The sequence below is a fragment of the Urocitellus parryii genome, chromosome 2 (genome assembly GCF_045843805.1).
Source record: "Urocitellus parryii isolate mUroPar1 chromosome 2, mUroPar1.hap1, whole genome shotgun sequence".
NCBI lineage: Eukaryota > Metazoa > Chordata > Mammalia > Rodentia > Sciuridae > Urocitellus > Urocitellus parryii.
The window spans coordinates 11,492,390-11,518,951 of NC_135532.1; the positions used below are offsets into that span (position 1 = coordinate 11,492,390).

A 26,562-nucleotide genomic window follows, 5' to 3' on the forward strand; every position below is an offset into this window, starting at 1 on the left:
TACAATTTTAGGAAAAACATATACTAGCTTACTATGCAGCTTTACTAAACCCTAGTAATATTTAAAGTACTCTATTAATATGGTCAGACAGAAGTCAAATTCCACTTCAGAAGTTCCTTAAGATCCTATCTTTCCCATGGTTAAGGGAGGCTACCAGAAGCTCCAGAGTATTTTCGCCTCTTCTCAGATTCAAATATGGTCTTTAAAATTAATATGAATAAAAATATTTCCACTTTTGTTTCACTTAAAAATACTAGGTTGGGCTGGGGATGTGGCTCAAGTGGTAGCGAGCTCGCCTGGCATGCGTGCGGCCCGGGTTTGATCCTCAGCATCACATACAAAGATGTTGTGTCCGCCGAAAACTAAAAAAATAAATAAATATTACAATTCTCTCTCTCTCTAAAAAAAAATACTAGGTCCTCGGGGATAAAAAATATTTAAAGAATGTGTATAACACTGAAACATAAGAGATAGTGGAATATAATCAGAGCGAAATAAAGAGGAAAAGATTTCATAGTACCATTAACTTCTTGAAAACAAATTACTGAAGGAAAACAAATTACTCAGGAAAACTGTGGCCCCTACCCTTACTGGTTGTTAGCTTTGCTTCCTCTTCCCTATATAACCCTTCCTACTAATTAAAATAAAAATCTTATATTCATAGATTCCCAGCTTTAAATATGCAAGTTTGGATGCTGCTTATCCATCATCCCCTCCTTCTTTTTTCCCTTAAACTTTGGTTTAGCAGATTGAGCTCATATACAACTTAGATTTGGAAACTAAACTTGGAAGTCATGATGTACTCATAATTTCAAGGCCAATAAAATAATGTCAAGAAGTTTTAAATGGCTTTCTAATCCCAGCAGCAAGAAAATCCTGCTTCCCCAAAATGTGTATGCCCAAGCACATATGTGACAGAGTACACATACCTTCTGATTGGTACCCAGAGGAAGCAGAGCAGGGCAGCTTTAAAGACCTGCCAGGATTTCAAATAAATCCTGGCACTCCAGGTCTGAAGAATGGACTGTCCTTGAGCAAAGTTGGTGTTAAAGGACTTAAGAAAAATGATTCCTGTTACTTCTTGTTCTGGGCTCTTTGAAACTTCCCTTCTTCATACTTCCTAGCTGCCTCAGCAAGGACCAGAAGGTATGGTGGTAGAAGGCAGCTTCTGATAAAATTTTAAAGCAAAATCTTACCTCCAAGAGTCAGTTCTGGCTGTCTATCTTGGCTCTCTGGCATCTGGTGCCTTTTTTTTTTTTTTAATATTTATTTTTAAGTTTTTGGTGGACACAACATCTTTATTTTTTATTTTTATGTGGTGCTGAGGATTGAATCCAATGCCTCGCGTATGCCAGGCAAGCGCGTTACCGCTTGAGCCACATTCCCAGCCCATCTGGTACCTTCTTGCTATCCTCTGGCCACCCACACCTACCCTCCTCACTCTTTTGCTTTCTACAAATTTTAGCCCTATCTAAACTGCATCTCCTTAAATTGTGAGTAGATTTTTAAAATATGTTCTATTTTTTAAATTGAACAAGAAGGTCTGAATCTGTGGCTCCCAAACTTGCTCAAGTGCCATTTGGAAGTGACAATCCTTTCTATTAATTCCATTATAAAAAACTAGAAGAATTTTACTAACAGAAAATGACTATAGTAATCCATACTTAATATGCTATCAAACATAAGAACAAATGTCACTAAAAAGAAAAGGTCAGCTGTTTGAATTCTTAGAGCAATAATTCCTCATCAATAGCAAGTATCAATAAAGGAAAATATGGAGAAACACAGAAAATTCAAAACTTCAATTCATTAGGTAAACTGGAAGAACTTGGAATTATTTTACTTATTTTTTTGCTTGAACCCAAGGGCACTTTGCCACTGAGCTACATCCTCAGCTCTTTTTATTTTTTGAGACAGGGTCTCACTAAGTTGTTAAGAATCTGGCTAAATTATAATCCTCTTGCTAGAATTTTTGAGATTATAGGCATGTGTCACCAGACCTAGCTAAGAACCTGGAATTAATGTATCCCCAGAATCCCTTTTGTGGTTGATTAATACCTCTAAAGGAAGTCTAGTTAAAAAAAAGAAAAAAGAAAAAGACCGTTCTAATCGACAAAAATTTAACAATTTCTTCAGATGTTCAGTGGTACACAGAGGAGATGCATTTCATAAGACTTTTCCTGAACACTACTAGGAAAAAAAGTCTTCTCTCGCTAAGAGTTAGCCTTTGAACACAGGTAACCTGTCCCTAAGGCACTCAGAGCCAAAGCACTTAAGATTTTTATAAAAATATATTATTTTAGTTATAAATGGACAGAATACCTTTAGTTTATTTACTTTTATGTGGTGCTGAGGATGGTACCCAGTGCCTCACACATACTAGGCAAGCTCTCTACCACTGAGCTACAACCCCAGCATCAAGCACATAGATTTTGAGAGTCAAAAGAACTAGAACAATCTAGCCTAGTAACTTTACTTAAATAACTATTTAGAAAAGATATTTTCTACTTTTTAATTTTCACTTAACACTTACACAAAGTCACAAAAGTCATAATTAAAATCTGTGTCCCAGATCCTAGAAAGACTGACAGAAGCATTCCTTTTCTTGGAGGACGAAATATATCACCATGAACCAGTTTCCAGCCAAATTCTTCCTGGGCATCCTCCTATAAAGGGAATAAAATCAGTTCAGTATGTCATATGGAATCACCTGGACTACATAGTTTATTCACTATTAAATATGCCCTAATAAAAAATTTTTTTAAATTTATAAATGTTAACATTTCATTTCAGTTTTGAAGATTAGAGCTTGACTCGTGGAATTTTATATGGTTTCTTGTTTCTAAAAGGAACACTGTATATTAAAGTCTATAAATAGTTATTGAGAAACTTTATAAAGAATATGTGATTCCTACCTAACTACCCTAAATCAAGCTTTGTGATTCAACTTCACTTAATTTTTGATTACGTTCTATCCTTTTCAACCCATATTTATCTCCAAAATAAGCAAATGGCATTAGTCCCCTTGTACTACAGTTGTTTTACTAACTAGTACTGTAAGGTTGTAAACATTCCAATAAGCCTGTGCTGCCAGCCCCAACTGCATGCTGACCTCCAGACACACACGCACACAATCCTAGCAACAGCTCTACCTGGTGTCTTAATAGAAATCTTAAAACAGAATTATCCACACCTGAAATGATTCTCCCTCCATAAGTTTCTCTTCCTGTAGTCTCTCTTTCAGGAGATTAAAACTATCCTTCCAGCTGCTCAAATTCCAAAATCTGGAGTGACTCGAGTGTCTCCTTTTATCATACTTCCCATACAACTCTTAACAAATCCTAAAGTTCTACCACCAAAATATATCCACATGGCCCCCACTTTTCTCTCTTGTGGCTTAAGTTATCAAATCTTACCGGTATATGGCCTGGCTATACGAAATTGTTTTGTTTCTGCCCTTGTCTCCATTCAGTTAATTCTCAATACAGGAGCCAGAGGGATCCTTATAGCCAACCAGAAAACTGGGGTCATTCACTGACCTATCTCTGACTTCTATACTCTCCACTTCAATATTCAGCCAGTTAATCAGCTCCAACTACTTCCTAAACACTCTGTCTACTTCCCTGACCTCTTGGATTCTGTAATGGCCTCCTGTCTGTCCTGTCTAATCTCTGCCCTGCTCCAAACCATTCTCCACATAACATTCAAATTTTCCCAAAACAAATTTGTCCATGTCACTTCTGTTTCAAATTCAACGGCTTCTTTTTTTAATTTATTTTTTATTTTTTAGTTGTAGTTGGACACAATACCTTTATTTTATTTATTTATTTTTATGTGGTGCTGAGGATCGAACCCAGGGTCTTGCACATGCTAGACAAGTGCTCTACCACTGAGCCACAACCCCAGTCCTCAACAGCTTCTTAATGACCTTCAGACTATACAACTTACAAATCCTTCAAAATCTGGCCCCTGCTCAATTCTTCATCTTTTTCTCCAACATTCTCTCTAGGGTATCTGTGTCCCTCTCACGAATTCCCATTTGAACTTCTATCTTATGCTGAATTCAGTAATGGATGCCTGAAATCCTAGCTACTAGGGAGGCTAAGGCAGGAACATCACAAATTTGAGGGATTTTAAAAAACTGGGGGAGGGCTGGGGTTGTGGCTCACTGATAGAGCGCTTGCCTGGCATGTGTGAGGCACTGGGTTCGATCCTCAGCACCACATAAAAAGTAAATAAATTAATAAAGGTATCGTGCCCATCTACAACTAAAAAAATACTTTTAAAAAATTGGGGGCAGGGGGAATAAATTTAAAAAAGAAAAAAAATTGGGGGAGGGTATTCGTAGGATTCTACAAATGAAACAAGACTGAACATGAGTTGATAATTATTGGATGATGGGAATACTGATCTCTTTGCTTTTGTGAATGTTTAAAAAGTAGGAGAAAAGTATATGTAACTCTTCTTTTAGATGGGGTAATGTTAGACAAGGGTCCATTTCTTTTTTTGTGTAGGGGGTGCCGGGGCACTCAACCAGTGAGCCACATCCCCAGTCCTATTTTTTATTTTTTTTTTAGAAACAGGGTCTCACCAAGTTGCTTAGTGCCTCACTATTGCTGAGGCTGGCTTTGAACTCATGATCCCCTTGCTTCAGCTTCCTGAGCCACAGGATTACAGGTGTGCGCCACCACTCCCAGCCTTAAGAGATCATTTCTGATTACCTTCAATGGAACAGACACTGAAAAAACCTAGGGCTTTGCCAGAAAGTTAAAGCCTTTTCTGGGCCAATTCTACGTGACTGGCTTCTTGTTATATCCTTGCAGAGACAGTCTACATTAATGCATGTAAGCAAATGCATGAATACATTTTCTCACTGTTAACCCAAAAGATAGCACATCACATGCATATTTCATACTAAGCTTTTCTGGTCTAATAACATCTTAAAGATTCCTTCTATTATTTGTTTATACAGCTATTCCTCCCCACAGACACTTTCTTTTTTTATGTACTGGGAATTGAATCTGAGACTTCATACAAGCTTGGCAATATCCACCGATCTTCATCCCCAGTCCTAACCCATTCTTTTTTTTTTTTTTTTTAAGGAATTTTTAAAAATACCTTTATTCTATTTATTCATTTGTATGTGGTACTGAGGATCGAACCCAGGGCCTCACATGTGCTAGGCAAGCACTCAAATGCTGAGCTATCACCCCAGCCCCCTATCCCATTCTTTTTAATGCTTATACAGTATTCTCTTATATAGATCGTTCATAATTCACACAACCATTCCCCTGTTGATGGTACTTGGGTTGTTTATAACCTTCTGCTATTTATAAATAATAACGTTATTATTTTAAAATAAAAATACAAAATCCTATGCATCCAGATTAATTTGAAAAAGTAAAATCGTTGGGTCAAACCAAATCATTAAGTAGGACTGGTTATCTCCAAAAAGCCTTCCTAGATTATACCACTTTACATTCTCACACACTATATACCAAAGTGCTCCTTCCCTCAATCATTCAACACAGGATCATAATAAACATTTTAATTTCTACCAATGTACTAAGTGAGGTGAACAAATAATATTGTGTTGCACTTTTAATTGACTTAAGAATCACTTATTATTATTTTTTTTTAAAGAGAGAATTTTTAATATTTATTTTAGTTTTCGGCAGACACAACATCTTTGTTTGTATGTGGTGCTGAGGATCGAACCTGGGTCGCACGCATGCCAGGCGAGCGTGCTACCGCTTGAGCCACATCCCCAGCCCTATTATTATTTTTTTTATGGACTCTTTTCATACACCTTGCCCAGGTTTTTTATTGTGGTGTTGATTGTTTTCTCAATGATTTTTAGGGTTTCTTTACTTATTGAGGACTTAACTGCGTTAGGTATTTAAAATATTTTCCCCTACTTGACATTTGTGTTTTTTATTTTATGGCATTTTTTTTTTGGCTATTTGTGTTTTTTTTTTTAAAATTAAGTAATCACAGAGGAATCATTTCTTTTATAGGCTTTTGGCTCTGTGTCATGTTTTATAAAATTCTACCCATCTCCGAGACTTAAACATACCTTTCCATGTGTTCTTCTAATGTTATAAATTCATTTTTATTTAAAGCATTAGTTATTTTAACCTAATGAATAAAGTTGTTATTTTTAATTTTTTTACTTTATTCCAATACCACTTGCCAAAAATCTGTTTTGGCCCTGTTTATACACCTTGCTTAAATCTGAATTTAGACATTATTATTATTATATACAGAAAAGTGTTTACTTGGAATTTCTTTGTTTGCCAATCCTTCTCTTTTTGTATTGGTTTCATTTATTTACTTATTTTCTGCTAGAGTATTTGTACAAATCCCTTTTGTGTAGGTCTGTCTGTAGTTAACTGCTTTTGTTCATCTGGGAAAGGTATTTCAGCCTCATTCCTCAACAAGCTGCTCTGGTGCATGACTCTGTGAACAGTTCATTTCCCCATGCTCACACATCTGTTCTTGAGTCTCCACTGTGAGTCTCCCTGTCTTCACTGCAGATGTTATCTTTTTCCTTCTGGCTGATTCAAAGATCTTCTCCCTTGTGTAGTACCCTATGCTTTTGCCACAACTAAGAACAAATTTCTTTTCATTTTTTCTACCCTCTATACCCTGTATTTCTTCTATTTATGGATTTTTGTCTTATCTGTTCTGGAAAATTCTTAGCTATTACTTTTTTTGTATATTTTAACTCTGTAACTAACAGTTCCAGTATCCGAAATCTTACGGAATCTAGCTCTACTGTTTATTATAAATTTTTGTGAATTTCTCAATAAGATCTCATATTTTACTGATGTTAAATGAGAAATTCTACAAACCTAACTTGGAGAGTCTTTCTTTCAGAGGATTTCTACTTGATTCTGCCAACAATCAGAGGCACTCACAAACACAGAACCATTTTAATTCTGATGCCCCTTGAGAATCCAGATTTACTCCAGAAGACTCAGCTCCTCACTACACACTCATGAGTTAAGACTTCCAACTAGCTGAGGGGGGAGGCAAGCATCATCCAAGGAACCTTGCCCCCACATACTTGCATTCTATATCCTGCTCTGGTTCGGGTCCACTCTTTTGGGACATTAGGGGAGAATAAGGGAAGTCTTTTGGTTGCTACTCATCATAACCTGAGCAATGCAGCAATAAGTCTGATATGTCAAGGCCTAACTTACTCATTAAGCAAATTTTTATTGCATAACAATGTTCTGTTCAGCACTGTTTAAACACCAGAGTGTAAGTAATAGAAAAATCCCTATTCTCATGAGTATGTATTCTCACTGGGAATAAGAATAAGCACAGTAATAGTACTTCAGAGGATAATAAGCACTACAGAGGAAAATCAGGGAATATGGCTGTGTGTGGGAGATGAGGCTGTCTCAAATGGGATGGTCAGAAAGGTCTCACTGGGGAGACCACTTTTCTGCAGACAGCTGAAGAAGGCAAGAGGATACACAAAACAGAGACTGCAGCAAGTGAAGGTCCTGATGTGGGCATATGCCTATGCTGCTGATGATGCAAGGTGGCCAGCATGGCTGATGGCAGCACTGAAAGGAAACACAGAGCCTGACAGGTGGAAAGTTCCTGGAAGGCCAAGCTTGGGAGTAAAACAAACTGACTTGTGTTTGAGGGCACCTGCTCTCAGGTGCAGTTAAGAGACTGGAGGTACAACAAGAATGAAAGCAGGAGGGAAAAGAAGCAAACTGTCACGGGCCTGTACTCCACACAGCAACTCTACAAGTAAAGATGACTTGGAATAGCTGATTATGAATATTTTGAAATTATTTTTAAAAAGTCTACTAAGACTTATAATCAATAAAAGTCATAAAAAAGAAACAAAGAGTAGAAATGCTAAAATATTAATGCTCTTTTCCCAATCATAAAAGGATAGAAAAGTTTGGGGGCTAAGGATAGGGAAACTGGGGAATAGAAAACAATGAAAACTTGGAATATTTCTGCATTCATTACAAATTACTGTGATTCTTACAAAAAAAAATTGTTACTATATTGCCACGAAATAAAAAAAAATTACAAAATGTATAACATTATGCAACTTAAAGTGTTTGAGAATACATAAGCCTGGGACATTGAAATTAAGTTGAATATACCAAAAGACTGAAAGGACAAAAATTCAATTAAAAATTTAAGTAAAATAGTCTGGGAATTATATCATTCAATAGTGTGTAGTAGGGACGGTGAAGCTGATAGAGCTGATGGCACATGGTAAGAGAAGGTGACCTACTGAAACAGGTGAGGCTATGAATAGTTAGCTCTGAATGCTATGATTACTAAACTTCTAGAGGATATCTTTTTCCTTTTTTTTTTTTGGTACTGGGGATTTGACCACTAAGCTACATCTCCAGCCTTTTAATTTTTTTTTTTATATTTTATTTTTAGCCTTAACAAAGTCTTGCTAAGTTGCTAAGACCAGTCTCAAACTTGCAATCTTCCTGCCGCAGCCTCCCCAGTCACTGGGATTATTCTCAAGTATCACTTTCCTATTTAAAAATATGAATTCAAGATAATTGTTGGGAAGAAAGTTTTGAACAGTTTTTAAAGCTATTCTTTCAACTTTTTCTTTTTTTTTTTTTTTAATATTTATTTCTTAGTTCTCGGCAGACACAACATCTTTGTTGGTATGTGGTGCTGAGGATCGAACCCGGGCCGCACGCATGCCAGGCGAGCGCGCTACCGCTGAGCCACATCCCCAGCCCTCAACTTTTTCTAAAGGAATAATAAAGATTTTTTTTTTAATATTTATTTTTTTAGTTGGACACAATACCTTTATTTATTTATTTTTATATAGTGCTGAGAATTGAACCCAGGGCCTTGAATGTGCTAGGCGAGTGCTCTACCGCTGAGCCACAACCCCAGCCCTAAAGATTGTTTTTGACAGACCAAAGACTAGATAAAATATTCCCACTCACCGTAGAATCCATCTGATTATATCTGGCAATATCTTTATGCAGTGTCCGTAACATAATCATAGCTACCATTCCAGATAAGAAAAGAACAATGACCAGGGAATTCATTATGCTGTAAAAATAAGAACATCACAATTAATCTGTAGCTTTGTCTACAGAAGAATTTAAACAGTTTTTAACTGTTTATTGAGTAACATTAAAACAGAATGAATCAAAATCAAAGTTAAGACCTGTGGTTGTGGCTCAGTGGTAGAGCGCTTGCCTAGCACATGTGAGGCTCTGGGTTTGATCCATAGCACCACATAAAAATAAATAAATAAAATAAAGGTATTGTGTTCATCTATAACTAAAATAAAATCTTTTAAAATCAAAGTTAAAATACCTAAAATTTAACAAATCCAATGAAATGTGTTCTTCTATGTTTCCTTCTAATGGACATATAGCTTTATATATTTATCCTAATAGAGTTTCTGGTTTTGTTTTTGCAGTACTGTGGATGGAACCCACAGACTTGTACATACTAGGCAAGAGCTCTACTACAGAGGGATATTCCTGGTCCCTATAGTTTTAGAGTCTGTTTAGAATTAGACCTTTTTTTTTGTTGTTGTTAAATCCATGATCAACATTATTAAATAACTATTATGCCTAAATCTTTGCATCATATACAAGGAAACAACAAAGGACTGGCCTGGATCCTCAATAAATTTAATGAAGAACAAATTTACTCAATAGATTAGTGAGCATCAAAAAGATTAACCAGCAAATCAGGAAATGGAGAGTGATGGCACCTATGAACAGGCTTGTAGGTAAGATCTGAGTCATGTTCTGGAAAGAATAATAATAGCTGCAACAATAGCAGCAACTTCTATTTACTGCACACTTTTGGGTCCCAATAATGTTCTCAGATGCTCTGTGCCATTACCTCCTTTAGTCATCAAATGATCCCAGGAGCTTGGTATTTCTAGACAAAGAGGTGAACTCTTGAGAAACAGACTGCCCTGACAAACAACTCATTACTTGAAGCCAGAATCTGAACCCGAGTCCAAACTTCTGAACGCATTAGAGGATGAGAGAGTACGTGAGATGTTCAAAGGGAAAGAGGGCAGAATAAGTAGACAGCCAAAAGCTGACTGTACTCTTACCTAAACCACTGTATATGGGTATGAGGCATAGACTCCAGAATGTAGTCCCATCTAGATGCCCATCTGATGTTTTTATCTTCCTGGAGGTGGAAGGAAAAAACTGCTGACAAAGCACATCAATAATCCCATAACTCCCTTCCAGAGCCTGCCCTTCCTTCCATTCAGTCAACATCTGCAATTTCTAATGATCATAACTAGGATTAGTTGTGGATTCAGGGAGTTATAGAGTGGGAATCTGGATAAGATTAAGCAGTAAATGAAAAAACAAAGACAAAATAAAACAAAACAAAAAAACTTATGAATTTCTAGCAATACCTACAAACTTGTGTTCTTAAAAGTCTTGTTTTAAAATACAGCTGGTAAAGGTTTATTTTCTATGTCAAATTTAGAGCTATGTTTAATTTCTTCAGAAATAATTGAATGGAATAACTTATTCTTTACTCTGGCCCTATGGGACAGCTAACCAGACCATAAAATCATAACCTAGGTACACTGAGCATCTGGCACTGAGCTCCTAATATCTAGAAAAATATACAGTTTACTGTGCTGGATTTGCAAAATTAAACACTACATGGGGACATTAAATGTCACAACTACATTAGACTGCCAAAATCATTTTTTTTTAATACAGAGGGGAATACTGTCTAAATTTTTCACAGTAAACTGTTACACTCTTTAGAACCATATTCACTGATAAAAATACTTCCTTCAATTTCCTAAGAAAATCTAGCAACAGGAAACTCTTAAGTCCATACTCAAGTCCTGATTTTGAAAATGGTATTGTTTCCCCAAATGTTTCTGGCATATGTCTTTGACATTTTCACTATATTTTCTATGCCTATTTTGTATCCTTTTTTTGGTACTAGGGATTGAACTCAGGGGCACTTAACCATTGAGCCACATCCCCAGCCAATTTTTTGTCTTGTATGCATCTCTTTGGCATAATACAAGTCAGACTCAATTCTTCAATTTCTTATTCCCTTCCATTTAAACTGAAACTTAGTTTCAAGAGTGATTATGTTGGCTGGTACAGGTGTACTGAAAAACTATTCTAAAAACCAGCTCATTAATAGTTTAACTATTTGGCAAGCTTAATCATTAGTATTTTTAATTAGTTTAAGTAGTACAAATTTAAAATCAATTTCTCAGTTATACCAAAGATAAAACAAACTCACCTGGAAACTAACAGAGTAAGTATAGGCAATTTTGATCTCCCCAGAGGCCTTGTTACTTATATCCATGGGGGGTCCAGAGCAGTCTGGTTTATCTATATGGGTATGTTTGAAGCTGTGGGAAGAAACATTTTGGTGAGATGCTGATAAAGTACAGTTTAAAAAATGGGATAAAATAAAGGTTAGAAATTCTGTACCATATTTTGCAACACTGCTAATACTCCAAGATGAAATTATTCATGTCATATTTAATAGTGTTTACTTCATGTAGATAATGGGCTAAATTGCGTGTACAAAATCATTACTCCAGTTACAAAAAAACTTCTAAAAACACTACACTTTAAGAGCGTTAAGTAATCTTTTTTTCCCCCAGGCAGGATTTCTCTTTATTGTTTGCTCAAAATGGTCAAAAAACTCCTGGACTCTTATGATCCTTCTTGACTTCCAAGTGCTGGGACTGCAGATGTGTGCCACTGTACCCAGCTAAATAAACTTGAAAAATAAAACAAACAACCCACCCATGGGGTTTAAATGCACAGCTACCTTATTATGGTTTGCATTTCTTTACCACTAGTGATGAGAGAAGATGGCTAATTCACTTGCTAAAAAAAAAAAAAAAAAATCATGAAAAAAAAATCAAAATACATATTTTCATGCTAACACCTCAGAAATTTGAAGAGGTGCTCTTTCCATAGCTCTTCCCATGCTGGTATCTTAACACTGCATGAAAACTTTGGAAACAGCAGCACGACTCAGCTCCCAAGGGTCTCTGACCCAAGGAAAGTCACATGATGTGGAGGCAGTTCTCCGTCCACTCAAAATGGAGCACTGTGCCAACCACTCATGTTCTCCACTACACACTGGCAAACCAACTGCGTCAAAACTCCCAGGCTGGTCTGGGGCTGCAGCTCAGTGGCAGGGCGCTTGCCTAGAATGCGTGAGGCACTGGGTTTGATCCTCAGCACCACAGAAAAATAAGTAAATAAAATAAAGTCATTCTATCTATCTACAACTACAAATAATAATAATAATAATAATAATAATAATAATAATAAATAAATAAATAAAACAAACAACAACAAAAAACTTCCCAAGCTGCAAAACAAAACAGAAAGGCACCTTGGCCTGACCACTTACTATAAAGGAAAAATGAGAACTAGAGTTTCTCTGAAGAACTTAGTAACAAACTATGCTAAAGGGAGTTTTAGTCACAATCCTGGAATGCCAGAATAATGATTATGGAATAAGTTAATTGGGTCTCAAATACTTGTTCTGGACCTGAATTTCACTTGTGTTTTTTACTCTTTGTCTATTTGTATAGTTACCTTTTTGGTTCAAGTTTAGCAGCTACTAATCTTGCTCCCATGGAACCAGTTTCAACAACATGATAGTATATTTTGATGTCAACATGGTTGAAAATGTAAAATGTATCTCTTTCATGGAATTCTGACTATAAAACAGAACATAAAGTTAAAGGCAGAAAATTGGCTACAGGAAGAATCAAAACATAAATCTTTAAAATGGACGACAAGAAGGAAATTTTAAATTTAGAATTTTAAATCTTCCCCTTTAAAAATGTTTACATTTTAAGTTTAAAATCTTTATAGGCCAAAAATTAACTAGAAGAAGTACAAATTATGCTTTCTAAAGTTTTACTATTTGCATAAAATTTAATAAATACCTGGTTCAAAAGAACACAAATCTAATATTTTCCAACTTTTCACTTATAATAACAAAATAAATTTTAAAATATTACAGCCATGCTAAATCTTTCATATTTAAACACTTTTCTTCCCTAAAAGTCTGTAACTTTGGATTAAACAATAATTTACCTTATTCAAGTATTTCTGATTAATTCTCACAAAAGCATTAACATAACCAGTTTTATGACCAAGTTAGCTCACACTAACTTTTATCAGATTATAATAAAACAGTAAATTAGTTTGTCGTGATTACACAAAATTCTAATATATATTCCCAATAATTTTAATTACCTTCTAAATTAATGTCTCCAATCTATTAATCCATTTTATTTTTCTGTTTTGTTTTTACTGTATTGGGGATCAAACTCAGGGGCTCACACATGCTAGGTAAGTACTCCATCACTAAGCTATCCTATCAGCTCCTATTAATCCATTTTTAATTATAAAAGAATGGCCTCACAGACAGGTCAAGACTTTAAAACAAGTGTACTATCAACTTGCAATATAAAGCCTATAAACATATAATGGAGCCTTTTTAGCACTCTATTTTCTTTGTTTTTTTTTTTTTATAAATTTTTTTTAGCTATAGATAGACACAATATTTTTATTTTATTTATATTTATATGGTGCTGAGGATCGAACCCAGCACCTCACATGTGCGAGGCACGCGCTCTGCCACTGAGCCACAACCCCCGACCTAGCACTGTTTTCTTATGTATAAATTTATGAATCTAAATATTAAGAGAACAAAAGTTTAGCATAGCCTTTAGTACACAAAACACGCATTCAGTAATTGTTAAAGTGAGTCTAAATTATTATTTCTTCTTATTATTTTTTTAGTTGTAGATGGACACAATATATTTATTATTTACTTTTATGTGATGCTGAGGATCGAACCCAGGGCCTCACGCGTGCGAGGCAAGTACAACCCCAGCCCAAATCTAAATTATTTTAATTTTGGAGTTAAATTTACATGTTTTAATCTGGCTCAGTTTAAAATCTAAGTAGTAATACTTTAGAACACCTGAACTGTATTTGTTTAATGAATATTGGTAAGTTTTGTCAAAGACCAAATTCTCTTAAGACCCATTTTTTAAAATTATTTATATGACAGCGGAATGCATTACAATTCTTATTACACATATAGAGCTCAATTTTTCATATCTCTGATGGTATACAAAGTAAAACCCATGTTTTTAAAAGCAGTATAGTTTATCACAAACTTACATTAATAACACAGGCATCTTTTGCATGGCCTTTATCTGTTATGTAACAGCCAATAGGAAATCCAGGATTACAAAACCTCTGACCATCTTCAACATCATAACACCATGTTACAGGCATATTATCCACAATCCTATGTACAGAAATGAATGAAGTTAGAGGAGAACCCAGCAAACATGACTAAGAATGCCTAAATCAGTGTCATTGCTTTGTAAAATATAAATGCCCTAAGATTCAAAAAACCTTAAAGAACTTTGATGGAACATAATATTTTATAAGTAATGACATTATATGCCAATATATTAAAAAATATATATGTATGAAAACATTTTATAGCTTCTTTGAAACTATAATATATATAGGAGTCAAGAATTTTGTAAAATAACTTGTAGCAATTGCTAATTAAATCATATTATCTGATAACTAAATATAATTTACCCTTAGCAGAACACTCATAGCTCTAAACAGGTATAAAGCTATACATCTACTTTCCTGGGAACATTTTATTGAATAATTAGAAGTAAATGTATTTATTACTCAAGTAAGTCAATTAAAGGAGAATATAATTATAAGATATGAAAAAATATTAACCAAAAGGCCAGGTTAAAAAAGAAAAAATTAAAATTAGGGACTGAGGGGATAGCTCAGTGGTAGAGTGCTTGTTTAGCATGTGCAAGGCTGTGGGTTCAAGGGTAATGGGAAAAAAACATGAAAATTACAGAATTAACTGTTGAAATTGTAAATCCAAATAATTTCTTTAAAAAAAAAAAAAAAACTGCTATAAAGCTAGAGAACCAAATCTTTCAAGTTCTACAACCAAACAATGACAATAACAAGCCCAAATAAAGTTTTGTAGCACATACAGCAGCTATAAAAGTCTGCATCCCCTATGCCCAGTGCACACTGCAGGACACACATTTTGAAAAATGAACAAAAAATATACTAGCTATATTATAGTCATACGATGACATTCCAGGGTTTGTTTTATTTGTTAATTAATGTGTGCCCTAGGAAGTAGAATTATGATTCTATATTCACCCAAGGTGTACATTAATGACCTAATACAACATGCCTTGTCGCATTTAAATGCTATTTAATAGTACGCAATGTTCCAAATTTTGGAATCACCTATATTATTGAGTTGCTTATTATTATAACCAGCAGGCTACTAGTTCCATGAAAAGACGGAACATAAAACAATGCTACATAAACAATTCAGGTTTTCCTTCCTTCCTTCCTCCCTCTCTCAATGCCCCTTTTCTCTCTCTCTCTCTCTCTTTCTTGGTGCTGAGGGTAGCTCAGTGGTAGAGTGCTTGTCTAGCATTCAGTTGCTCAGCACCTCGCTTTGGCTGAGGCTGGCTTTGAACTGGTAATCCTTCTGCCTCAGCCTCCTGAGCTGCTAGGATTACAGGTATGCGCCACTGGGCCTGACTAAATAATTCAGATTTTCTGGAGGCCTAAAGAAATTGGTGATTTGCTTTAATTTTTTTAGATAGAAAATGAAGTTCAATCAATGAGTCAATAGATTTAAAGCACTACATAAAAATTAAAGTGCTAGTCACAAAATGAAGAATTCACTGGGTGTGGTGGTTCATGCCTATAATCCCAGCTATTTGGGAGGTTAAGGCAGAAGGATCAAAAGTTTGAGACTAGCCTCAGCAACTTAGTGAGACCCTGTCTAAAAACAAAATTTTATAAAAGGTCTGAGGATATGGCTCAGTGGTAGAGAATTTCCCTAGCATATGCAAGGCTCTGGAGCCATTCCCCATACTGGGGTGAGGGAGGATAAAAAGAGGACTTTAAGGACAATTTGGGTTTTTTAAAAGCAAATACCTCACATTTACTTATTTATCATCTATATAATGCCTTAATATAACAGCCTGTTTCTGGTAGTAAGATGTATTTTTTAAAAAAACCTTTAAATTACATGTAAAAAAGTTTAAAAGAATATTGTTTTAAATTACCACCTTCCTAAGTCAGGAGTAGTATTTATTTCAATTTCTAACATCAAAAACATTAAAAACCCTATTTCTGACCCAACAGAGTGAAAAAGGGTATGAGAAAAGGGCTTGAAAGGACAAAGGTGAATAATTGGTCTCAATTTTTTTTTTTTTTTTTAATCATGAAGGACTCCTTCCCATTTTCCCTCTATCTTCCAGGGATTCCATATGAAACACTGGTAGATAAATTAGCTACAAAAGTTTCTAATCATAATGGAATAATCAAAATTGTAGCCAAAAAGCAAAGAAACTGAGTATTTAAGTCATCCTGTGAAGTTTTTTTAAAAAAATATTTTTTAGTTGAAATTGGACACAATACCTTTACTTATTTTTATGCGGTGCCGAGGATCGAACCCAGGGCTTCACACATGCTAGGTGAGTGCTCTACCGCTGAGCCACAACCCAGCCCATTCTGTGTAGTTCTAATATGAGTAAATTTATCTAATCCATTATGATTTTGAATTTCTGAAAACAGAGCAACATTCCCTGTTCCTGACTTGGGGTCTTGACTAAATGCACTGAAATATCTTCAAGATCCCTTCGTGTGTAGGAATCTATAACTTAAAAAAAAAAAATTATAAGTACTCTGGTAACTAGTTGAGCAGTTATGCTTTTATTTTTAAAAAAACATCATAAGGGGCCAGGGGATGTAGCTTTTGCCTAGTATGTGCATATACACAGAAAGTCATAGATTTCAAAATGTAGGCAAGGAGCGGGATCACGAACCACACACAGAGAGCACAGTCCAAGGAAATTCAGGTGTCCGGGGCTAGTGCCAAAATACTAGTCAGTTTCAAGAATGACAACACAGCTTAGGCCACTGATAGAATAAGCCTCAATGATCCTCAAATCATGTTTTGTTTTTGTGGTTCTAGGGATTGAACGAAAGGGTCTCCACCACTGAGCTGCACTCTTAGACCTTTGAATTTCTTATTTTGAGAGAGGGTTTTACTAAGTTGCTCAGGTGGGCCTCAAGCCTGCTATCCTGCCTCAGCCTCTGAAGTTGCAGTCTGTTGCTCAGACTGCTCCTGGGCTCAAGCAATCCTGCCACCTTTGCTCTTAAATCATGTTTTAATGTCCCAAACAAGAAAGAAAAATATTCACTGTTAAGTAATAAAATTAACTATTATTAACTATAATGAGAACAATGAATTCATGCATGGTTAGAATGTTATGGAGGTAAAATTATAGTTCATTCATGTAATGGAATGTCCTACAACTATGAAAAAGAATGCAGTGAATATAAATTTATAGAGGTACCTGACTGGAAAAATGCCTGTAATATTTTTAAAAAATGAAACAAGCAAGGTGCAGAATAATGTGTACAATATTTCAGCTGTGCTACTTAAAAAAGGCACACCACTTTTACATACCTGCATATGTACCGAAAAATTCAGAAACACACATGAAAAGTATAGCGCCTAGGTTAATTGCATCATAAAATTAGTTAAAAATATTTCCAAATATTTTCCTGCATGGAGGCTACTAAAGAAGAGCTGCTTCTATTATCAACAGGAGCAAGACTGTACATGGCACCAGAAAGGTAGAAATGAGACTAAAAATCACCCGCAGGCCCAAAGAGCCTTCAGTCAATAAATCAGCTGGTGTTTAAGTAAATAAACATGGAGGGAGCCTAAGTGAGAAGCGGATACAAGAACTGAGCCTTAAATGTTATTTTGAAAGTTATAAAGAACAATTTGAAGGAAAAGAAAAAGACCAGGGGAAATTTCAGTTACTTATGAATAAGTAAATGTATGCCAAGTTATACCATTCCAGCAACTAAGTGTGTCTGACAGTAACTTTCGGGGGCGGAGAGAAACTCTTGGTTTATGAGAAACAAGACAGGAGGAGACAGAGGAGCCCTTCAAGTTCCCTGTCTGCACTGAGAGTTGGATGGAAAGCAGCAGACAAGCTTCTGAAGAACCTTTTCCTTCCCACCACTAGAGCCCTGCTTGCCTAGGGAAGCTCATTTCTATGGGGCTCAAGTTCCTACTGCCCAGGTCTGCTGATCAGAATGAACTACCTCATGGAAGACTACTTCAGGGAAGGGCACATGCCCCAAGGTGCCTTCTCCAGGACTTCTTTACATGTGTATGGCAGGAGAATGGTGGGGAAGAACGGAGCAGGAAAAAAGGAACAAGAGGCTTCAACCACAGTACCTGTCCTGGGATTCATCAGCTCTAAACTGAGGTCTAGGGTTCCCACCCTCCCTGGGGGTGGACAAACATTCAACCTGAGACATAGACAACAAAAGATATTTCTCCTGGTCACCATCTCCAGCACCTTACACTTTCTGAAGAGGCAAAACACATGTAAACGAATTCATAGAGAATACAGGCATTTGCAAGCAAAATTATTTGCAAGATTAACAATGGTCAAGCTTGATGGCTTTTGAGAGCCTTTTATAACATTCTATGTTTGAGCCTGAATAATAAATTCATATAATTTTGGAATCAAAATTAGAATAGTTTTAGATGCTTTTTGATTTTGACACAAACTGATAAGGAAATTATTTTAATTAGTACTGGGGATGAACCCGGGGTGCTCTATCACTGAGCCACATTCCTAGCCCTTTTTTATAAATTTGAGACAAGGTCTCCCTAAATTGCAGAGACTGGCTTTGAACTTGGAATCCTCCTGTATTATTCTCCTGAGTTGCTGGGATTACAGGCATGCGCATCCATGCTCAGGAACTTGTTAATGTTGCATTATGGTTACAAAAAGACAAGACATGTTAAACAAAATCTAAGTGTTTGACTTGAAGTAGGTGCTAATCATATAACATCAAATAAAAGTTAAATTTTGTTTTGCTGTGATTTTTTTTATGACTCATAATATAAAAGAACATTTCTCTAGAATACTGATCCAGGCCCTTTCCCTAACACATAACTATGCTCCTGTTTCTACATATGAAAGATTCTATGTACCAGGTCAAGAAGGATCAGGTATGACAGTAATCTAAGCATGGTTAAAAGATGATACTTTAAATTTCACTGTCAAATTTAATAATGCTCTGGCAAGTAAAAGTTAACTACTTCATGCTGCTACTACTACTAAAAAAAGGACTAATTTGCTATATTTACAGTCTACAAATAATTTAGTCATTGAAATAGATATTTCATCTTGAAAAGGAAAAAGCTCAAAACCCAAAATCTCCACATCTTACCAGTGATGTTGATAATTCAGTAACATGCTTTTTTTCAAGAAATCTAACTTTTGTTTGTCTTCGGCTTTCTCTGTATGGTATGTTTTCGTACAAACAAGCTTACAGGTTTCCTCCTTATTAAATGTAAACTGTATGAAAAGAAAGTGGAAGGTCTTTTAAGAAAAAATATTCAGGTTCCTCATAAAGATTTACCATAGACAATAGTATTATGCAATAAACACTGTAAAATTCTTTATAGCTCAGATTTAAATTTTAATCATACTGTTTCTCTAAAAACTCAAGTCATCATTTTTTCTTCTAAGTTTTTTTCTTTTTGATGATTTTAATCTATCTACCTCTTAAATGTAAATGATTCCAGAAGAAAAGAAACCCACATATAGAACAAAAATGAAACATTATTCTCTCAATAGTAAAAACTCATGCTCATGTTTTAGAATTCTGGGGTTGATAGCTTTCCAGTAACAAATAGACAAATCTTCATGTTCAAATATTCAATAGATATTAAGTGATCCACCGAGTGTCAGCTGAAAGAGAGTCAGCAGTGAACATGACACAATGTGATAAGAAAAAGAATCAGTTGGATATCTAAAATCAAAGTAAACACAACCCTTCACTCAAGCTTAAAGGCTACCAATTTTCAGGACCTCATTAAATAATAAAGGTGAAATCAAACTTGATAACTTTAAAAAAAAAAAAAAAACTAAGGATTCCTCCACTTTTGGAGTCTAGAACTTATTCATCAGGAGCTATTTATGTCTTAATTTAAAAATTATACTTCCTATTTTTCAGGAGGCTGTAATTTACCAACTATACACCTAGTCCATAATTGTAAACTTTTTAATAAATTCAAACCTTATTACAGGTGGTAAAAAAAAAAATCGCATGCTTTACTTCTAAAGGAGTCCACTTTTTAAAAAAAAATATTCATTTTTTAGTTAGAGGTGGATACAACATCTTTATCTTATTTTCATGTGATGCTGAGGATCAAATCTAGTGCCTCACACATGCTAGGCAAGCGCTTTACCTCTGAGTCACAATCCAGCCTGGGGTCCACCTTTTTATGCATTATTTATTAATATCCCTAGCGCTTTCCAGTTCTCGACAAGCCCATGTTTAAGTGCAGCTCACTGCTGCCCCCTGCCAGCCAAGAGTTTAATTTCACTGCATTGCTACCTCTCAATATAGCAATATTTGTACCATTATTTGATATTTTGAACCTTATGTAAAACTTACAAGCTTAAATTTTTTAAATGGAAAATGAAAAAACAAAAGTATACACACTACAGAATCAGAGGTGTAGGCACCAAACTTAAAATAAATTAAGCAGAGAGAGACATTATTAGTTACAAGAAAATGGCAAACCTTAATAAACATCTTGATCCAATACTCACTGGGTTTAGATGAGTCAATTTGTGTGTGCAATCGGGAAGGAAAATAGCAACACCAAAGGTGATATTTAATAATAACAGTTAACATTTACTTAGTGCTACTTATGTTTTATGCACTTAGCTTCATGTAATTCTCCCAACAACCCTACATGGTAGGTATTTATCTGTAACTTGCAGATTAGAAAATCAAAGCACAAAAAGCCACACAATCAAGAAATGGCAGAGACAGGATTTAACCCAAGAAAGTTGACCTCTAGAGAAAAATGCTCTTATTATGACACCTTAGTACTGCTCCCTATCATGTTTAGTTGGGAGTTTTACAATATTTTAAATCATCTTCGGTTAATAGTACTTATTAGTAGTATTTGTTTTATTAAAGATTTTAAAATATTATTGGCTTTCAAGGGAACCAAATCCTCCTCATATCAATCAATTCCATCATTGTTCCACTTTTATATATTCACTTAAAGTATACAAATATAAGATGCGATTTATTCAGGAAAATGTTTTATTTTTTTTTATTGAATTATTCAATGTTGGTTTAAAATTTTCTGGGGAATAATTTTAAGGAAATCATTAAAGCAAATACTTGACCAATCTAGAGACCTAGAGTTAGTCCTGGGTACAAATCTAGCTACATCTTTTTTTTTTTTTTTTAAATATTTTTTAGTTGTAAATGGATCTTTTTAAATTTTATTTATTTATACGGGGTCCTGAGGATTGAACCCAGGGCCTTACACATACCAGGCAAGTGCTCTACCACTGAGCGACAACTCTAGCCTCTCTAGCTGTATCTTATCATAAGACCTTGGCTGGCTTTTTTTTTTTTTTTTTTGTAATCCTGGGGATTGAATCCAGGACCTTGTGCATGCCAGGCAGGTGATCTGCTAGTGAGCTACATCCCAGCCCTGACAAGCTGCTTAATTTTAACCTTAGCTTCAATGAACTAGTTGTAAAATGGGTTTAGTAATGCCTTGTAGGGTTTTTTAATTAAACAGAATAATGTGCAAAACACTACATGACAGTTATTTCACATCCTACCATCAGCTTTTAGCAAATGGTAGAAAAATTATGACGAAATCCTTTACATTCTAAAAGACCCATAAGACTATGGGCTCCTACTATTCCTCTTACTTGTGCTTTGCGGCCTTGAGTCCATCAAGACTAATCCCTTTATGCCCCATCCCTTCTAAGGACAGTCATCCTAGAAGTCCAGGATTCCCATGCCATCCTTCCTTTCCCACATTCAAATTCCAAGAGAGATACTACCCCTCTTTCTGATGCCATCTTTTACTTCACCCCCAATTCCTTGCACACTTCCACAATGCCCCTTGGAACTCAGAGGTCATCAGCAGAAACCCTCTTCATCCTCAAAACTCTTTTCAGGAAGGTCTCTGAAATCTGTCCTCAGGCAAACCTGGCTCTTCTGAGGGACACTGCCTCACCACAATTTTCACCTCTGGTGGCTGTTTTCTCTTACAAGTCACAGCATGAGGCAAAACCATTCTCTTCCTTCTGCTAAAAACCCTCAACTTTGACTCTCATGTCACCAGATTACATGGCCTCCTACTCCTCAATGTGTCATCTACCACCCTGAGATGACTGGCCCTTTAAGATTTGAGCTTCTGGCTCTTGATTCTTGGTGACTGTAACATTTCATAGATGATCTGTCTGCTAGCCACCATCATAATTCAAAGCATTCCTTTCCCTGCCCATATTACTGACAGCAGACCTTACATTATCTCAATGTCAAGTTTTCCAATGTCAAAGCATCATCCTTACTGTTTTTCCAGCTCACTGGCTCAAGTACTCCTCAACTCCAGTATTTCAATGGATCCTATGGTCCTTTTCATCTGTAACTTGCAGATTAGAAAATCAAAGCACAAAAAACCACACAATCAAGAAATGGCAGAGACAGGATTTAACCCAAGAAAGTTGACCTCTAGAGAAAAATGCTCTTATTATGACACCTTAGTACTGCTCCCTATCATGTTTAGTTGGGAGTTTTACAATATTTTAAATCCCTTTCCTTCTTACAAATTCAAATTCAAGGTCAATGCATCACCACCTTTTGTCGGTCCCTCAGGTCCTTTGCTCTTCTCTTATTTTGTTGTACCCATTTGTCACAACCATAAATCTGGTGAAATTCAACTTTATAGCAGCACAGCTGCAAAGCCCATGAGAAGTGCACATCAGCACACTGGCTGCTTCTACTCCAAATTACCCTCTAGCCACAGAGGGTGGATACTGCTGCATGGCAGTCACTCCAGATTCCTGTGATCCACTCACTCTCCCGCTCTCCTACTGACATCCTCCTTTCTCAAACCTTCAGCATCTCCGATTCCTCCTCACTCATAGGCAGTGACCATGATTCCTACTTCACTGAAAACTGAAAGCAGGTGCCACACTCACCTTCCCACATCACGTCCTTCCCTTGAGTTACCTTGGATGAACTAGGTCACTGAGCCTGTCTCTCCACAGGTACACCAGGTCCTGTCCCTTCTTTCCTGTACAAGGACATACTCGACAATCCCTCTCTTTCAAACTACCACATTTCCCATCTGGACTGGATGATCCTCATCCATACATACACCTTTTTAAAAGCTATATAACAAGTCCTCTTTTGACACCATGCCATCCCCCAGTTACCACTTTTTCTCTCTGCCTCTAAATACAGGTCCTCAAGAGAACTGTATATATGTCCAAATGCCACTGGTCCTTCCGTTCTTTCTGCACTTGGCTACTCCTCCACAGTGCTTTCTCATTAATACCTTCCACACTGAACGCTAAACTCAAGGTCAAGTTTCTGACTCCTTTAGCTGATCTGTCAGTGATCAGCCAATTCCTCCTCCCAAAAATAGCTTCTTAGCTTCTAGGAATCATACCCTCCACTATTTCCTCCTTTCTCACTAGTGGCTCCTTTTTAGTCTCCTTCACTAGGTCCTCTCCATCCTCGTGACTTGTAAAGCCAACTGCCCCAAGGCTCAGACCTTGGAACACTGTCTTCTTTATCCCAATTCCTTGGGGAATCTCATCAATTCCATGGCCTTAAAATACCATCTACACACTGAGGATACACACACCTACCCAGGCTGAGGCCCTCCTCCAAACTCTGGTCACAAATATTTGTTTTCTTTTTTTTTTTTTTTAATTTTAATGTTTATTTTTTAGTTTTCAGCAGACACAACATCTTTGTTTGTACATGGTGCTGAGGATTGAACCCTGGCTGCACACATGCCAGGCGAGCACGCTACCGCTTGAGCCACATCCCCAGCCCTCAACATTTCTACTTGGATGCCTAATACCTCACACTTAGAATGCAAAACTAACTCTTCTTCATGCCCCCCCACCCCCACCGGCAAAACCTGTTCTTCCTACACATCACAATCTCATTTTAGAAAACAGAAACTCCAGTCTACACCTCAGACTTCAGCAAATACTTTTGGCTCCACCTTCAAAATATAGCCAGATTCTAAGATTCTGACTATTTCATAGTCCCTTCTTCTCTATTCCCAGGATCTAAGCACCATCAGATCCCATTTGGGCAGTTAACTGGCCTCTGGATGCTCTCCTTGCACACCATGGTCCATGGAAAATCCTCCAATGCTATCATCTTGCTCAGATCTAAAGGCCAAGGTCTCCACAGTGCTATGAATCACTCTATTATAGGGTCCCCTTACCATTCTCTGCCCACATCATCAACCAAGCTCTATGTTGCTCACCTGCTCAAGTTGCATTGACGTCTTTCTGTACCGTGAACACACCAGGCGAGTTCATACCTTGGGACCTTGGCATTTGCTGCTCTCTTCACCTAGAATACCTTCCCCCAGGTATTTACATGGTTTACTTCCTTACTTGCTTCAGGTCTTTTATTCAAATGTCACCTTCTCAGTGAGACTTCTTAAATTTACATTTTTTAAATGTCACCTTCTCAGTAAGGCTATTTAAAATTGCAAATTCTTTGTCCACTTTCCCTGATTTAGTTTCAGTAGTATTTTCATAAAATACTATGTACTTTAGGAATTTATATTATTTCCTTTCCTCCATTAGAACAGAGTAGAGATTTTTATCTTGCTTGCTCTTACATCCCACCTCTATAATGATACATGGCACAAGAACAGTATCCAATAATGTGTTAATTGAGTAAATGAGTGAATATGAGTGGTTATACTTGAGATAAGGCCTTATGGTCCTAAAAACTATAGCTCCTGTTTGACAGAACATACACAAAGTCTTACATTGCCGTTTTCCTAACCCAAATAGAAGTCACAGACACAAGAAGGCAAGGTAGGGGGTTTTACTTTATTGCTGGTTGTTAAAACTGTTTTTACTGCAGAGCTAAATAAAATAAGGAAAATATTCTGTGAAAATAAAGGGCAGAAGAATCTAAAGTGAAATGAAATAAAAAATATTGCTCAATACTTTTATGGCTAGTTTGGAAAGAAAAATCTGATCTCTTAGCTCCATGTTTTTATTTTCCTGTGTCTTGGCCTTAAAAAGTATCCCTTTAGCTTGGGAATTAAAAAGAGTTTGTTTTAACACAAATTCTAACATTTCTGTGGTGCTAAGGGGAAATGTGAGGTGAACATCTTCCTCCATTTTAAAGCATTCCTTCTGTTCTACCTAAACTCCTAGGACAGGGAATCAAGTCTGAAAAGCACCAGGCCCCAAAAAGGGGTCATCTGCATACACACAGTCTTTACACATAAACAGAAATGTACCTGAACAAGCTTCTACTAAGGGCAGTAATCTGCCTTTAATGCCTGTCCCAAAGGAACAGAACCTCCATGGGTTTGAATATTTTGCTGGTTTTCCCTCTGTTCACTGCTATCTGTTATGGGCAGCCTGTATGCTGCTAGAGACTCCTGTTGCCCTTCACTGATGTCCTGATGTTCTTCTCTCCCATCAATTCTGAGGGCCAACACAGAAGTAAACAGAAAAGGCTGAGAGACCACTGGAGTATGTAAGTTGATTGCATTATTTAATAAATATGCCTGAAAATCACCCTCTGCTATAAAAAGAATACAATAACTTTCAAAGTAACCTTTAAAAATATCACAACAGGGAGTAGTTCCACAGTTGTCACGCCTGCCCTACTAATGCTACTCATGTCCAGGCATGCTGAGTTCCTATTCCCTAATGACATCACCGCATTAGGCCTTCAGATAACATTGTCTTTTTAAAATGCTTATAATTACTACATTTTTATTGTAGAAATTTTCAAATTAGAATATCTGAAGAGGATATATTAATGGTTGAAAACTATATAGTGGATTAGTCTTGAACAATCATATGCAAAATTCCCCAGGGTTTCACAGTGTAGTCCAGGTGCTGGAGGGAATGAGACAGCTAGTGGGAGCAATCCAGGCCCAGGGGTTTGCTGCACAGATGCTCCATGTAATAAAGTGCGAAGGGAATCAAGGTGCTTAGTGAGAAAGTAGGCAAGGTGGCTAAGTGTGGGGTCCACGCCACAGAAAGGAAGAAGAGGAAGCTAGGAAATGTAGCTCTCAGGTTGTGGGATGAGACTTGGGTCAAATTACACCTATTAAAGTGAACTTCTCATGTGGGCAGATGCCCAAGGTAGAAAGTTAAAGGAAAAAGGCAAAGTTCAGAGCAATACATTAAAACACAAACTAATAAATCTAATTTCATTTATATAAGCTTAAAAATATATGGATATTGCCAGGAAAAATTAACAAGAAACTGTGAAGTAGAATTGAGGGGAAGAGAGACTTTTCATTTTGTTTCTTTCTGTACCACTTAATTTTTTATGTGGTAAAATGTCATCATAAACTACTGTAATTTTTCTAAAG

At 36.3% G+C, this 26,562-nt stretch overlaps 1 protein-coding gene across 1 annotated transcript in view; it reads right to left on the reverse strand.

Annotated features, from left to right (window-relative positions):
- The window catches only part of Tm9sf2 (transmembrane 9 superfamily member 2), a 59,300-nt gene that overhangs the window by 16,164 nt on the left and 16,574 nt on the right, over positions 1-26,562 (reverse strand). Inside the window, exons 4-10 of the mRNA XM_026399670.2 lie at positions 19,362-19,489; positions 14,199-14,328; positions 12,594-12,718; positions 11,272-11,383; positions 10,097-10,176; positions 8,958-9,066; positions 2,534-2,666 (exon numbers count right to left, since the gene is read on the reverse strand). Coding sequence (XP_026255455.1) covers positions 2,534-2,666; positions 8,958-9,066; positions 10,097-10,176; positions 11,272-11,383; positions 12,594-12,718; positions 14,199-14,328; positions 19,362-19,489 — 817 coding nt within the window. The remainder of the gene's footprint in view (positions 1-2,533; positions 2,667-8,957; positions 9,067-10,096; positions 10,177-11,271; positions 11,384-12,593; positions 12,719-14,198; positions 14,329-19,361; positions 19,490-26,562) is intronic.